This window comes from Acipenser ruthenus, chromosome 5 (assembly GCF_902713425.1).
Source record: "Acipenser ruthenus chromosome 5, fAciRut3.2 maternal haplotype, whole genome shotgun sequence".
Taxonomy (NCBI): domain Eukaryota; kingdom Metazoa; phylum Chordata; class Actinopteri; order Acipenseriformes; family Acipenseridae; genus Acipenser; species Acipenser ruthenus.
Window position 1 is genome coordinate 455,001 of NC_081193.1, and position 2,395 is coordinate 457,395.

General features: G+C 45.5%; 1 protein-coding gene across 1 annotated transcript in view; it reads right to left on the minus strand.

The window, feature by feature from the left end:
* LOC117403026 (kinesin-like protein KIF26B) overlaps positions 1–1,333 on the minus strand; it is a 189,288-nt gene extending 187,955 nt beyond the window's left edge. The window contains exons 1-2 of the mRNA XM_059023479.1: positions 714–1,333; positions 1–280 (exon numbers count right to left, since the gene is read on the minus strand). The exon at positions 1–280 is cut by the window's left edge and continues 113 nt beyond it. Coding sequence (XP_058879462.1) covers positions 1–280; positions 714–782 — 349 coding nt within the window. The 5' untranslated portion in view covers positions 783–1,333. The remainder of the gene's footprint in view (positions 281–713) is intronic.
* Positions 1,334–2,395: the final 1,062 nt, after the last annotated feature.

Consider the following 2,395-nt stretch of genomic DNA (forward strand, 5'->3'; position numbering starts at 1 on the left):
CGCTGCCGGAGCCCGGAGATCCAGTGCCGAACCCGGGGGACCCGCCCAAAGATCCAGGGGAGCCCGTTCCAATTCCGGGGGAAGTGGGGCCGGGGGAGCTGGTAAAGGATCCCGGGGAAGAAGTGCCAGACCCTGGGGACGGTGTTCCAGACGAGCCCGGGATTGATCCAGCTCCTTCGGGGGCTGGGCGGTTGCCGGTTCGGGTTTCTTCATAAGCTTTCCTATACCAGGTCTCCGGAGAGAAGGAGGCAGACTTGGTCGGAGATAAAGCCTCTGTCATCTATTGAGAATACAGTGGAATTAATATCCATCAAATCAAATGCATGTTTTTAAAAAGACTCAGTGGAGACCTGCATCCCGACAGATATCCCGGTTCGCATAGATATGCAATACAGTCCACTATTCTTTCAGGGCGGATATATCTCATTAGTAAAAGCAGTCGTTTATCAATAACAAAAACGATCAAGCCAGAGCTATATCATCTACACATGTCCAATCTATTTCTTATTAAACCCACTGAATAAAGGTACAGATGATGCATGCGCCAATGCTGCCTAGACAGAACATGAAAGATAGCATACATTTAATATAATAAAACCACGCAGGTACATGGTCCTATCTGTAACTGACAAACCAGTAACTAGCGATATATTAGCATGTTAACATGAACAATCATTCTGTACGTGTTATGCATATTACTGTGCCAAACATACCCCATATTTTCGGTTTCTGGCTGACACAGCAGCCCTGTCCTTATTTCCAGACACAGAAGTCATGTTCATTGGTTTCCTTATTCCCTAATCAACCTCGAATCCCAGTTTAGCGTGTATATTCACGAAGCAATCTGAAAATCCACATCCAGCAGCGAGGTGGACATTCAGACAAAATTAGATTCCTGCGCGCTCTGCTCTCGCTGGCATTAAAATCCCGATCGCTTGCATTTTATTAAAGATCACATCACATCACAAAAAAAACCCTACAAAAAATCCCATTCCTGAACAAACTCACTGTCCAACTGAGTCGAGGAGAGAGAGAGAGAGAGAGAGAGAGAGAGAGAGAGAGAGAGAGAGAGAGAGAGAGAGAGAGAGAGAGAGATGTATAGCGAATCTCTGAGACACACGCACTAACTCATTCTTATACAGTATCACGCCTGCTATCAGGTGTAGAATTTGCATTCAAGTACAATACCCTTTTGCTGCAGTCGATCCGGGGTGTACCTTAGCGTCAGAAGGTTTAAAACTAGTAAACAGGTTGACAATGACAATGTAAAAGGTAATTAAAATGTTTGTGTATGATGTAGTATACAGAATAGTTCTACTACACCAATACATCCTCCAAACTGTATTTCTGTGCTTTGCTTGTGCACACACCTCACTCAGACCCGTTTGCGTTTTGCTTTCTTACGCAGTTTCACAGCGCCCTCTGCTGGCTATGATTGGGTAATGCAACTCAAAGATTTAAAGGAATTTGGTGCAATGGGGTCTATTCAATTGATCTAAATGCGGGCGGATCTAAATACCGTCGTCCTTTGAGAAATGCGCACATGAGACCGGTACACAGTGTTAGATGCTTGATCTTCACGTGTTGATTATGTCGGTGGCAGTGTTTAGGTCCACCACTGTTTATACCAATTGAATAGACCCCAACATGTTCAACTCAAGTGCATTCATATCTGCATTATTATATGTGTAGTTTATAGTTTTCTTGACTGTGTCTATGCAGCGATTCAATGTTATATTGAACCACAGCACAGCATACCTGATGAGTGTTAATTCTAAATGTGGGTGTAGCAGGCAAGCGCCAGGACACAGGTAATGCTGTCTAGAGGCACTCAGGTGTTATATCATAATAATACAGAACACACCCCAGGGATTCCATGTGTGAAACAAAAGGTAGTCTCTGCAGGTTGTATTTGAAACAGCATGCCTTGTTTCAGGCCACACAGAGTAGGGTTATTGGCTATTCTATAACCTGACCTATGATTGAGTTACTGGATTGTTACTATGAAGACGATATTGTTTCCTCTGTTATGACCCTGCCCAATCAGGTGTGAACACTGAGGCTGGCATCCAGAACAGCAGTATTGCCCGAGCTGCCTCTCTCTCCTCTGTCCTAATTCTCCTCGACCTCTCTGCTGCCTTTGACACTGTTGATCACTCTATTCTACTATCATCTCTTGCTGACCTGGGGATCTCTGGCACTGCTCTGGCCTGGTTCTCCTCCTACCTCTCCAACCGCACTTACCAGGTAACCTGGCGTGGAGCAACCTCCACACCTCACCCTCTCTTAACTGGAGTCCCCCAAGGGTCAGTCTTGGGTCCTCTCCTGTTCTCTCTCTACACTCGCTCCCTGGGCCCCCTCATCGCATCCTATGGTTTCTCATACCATTTCTATG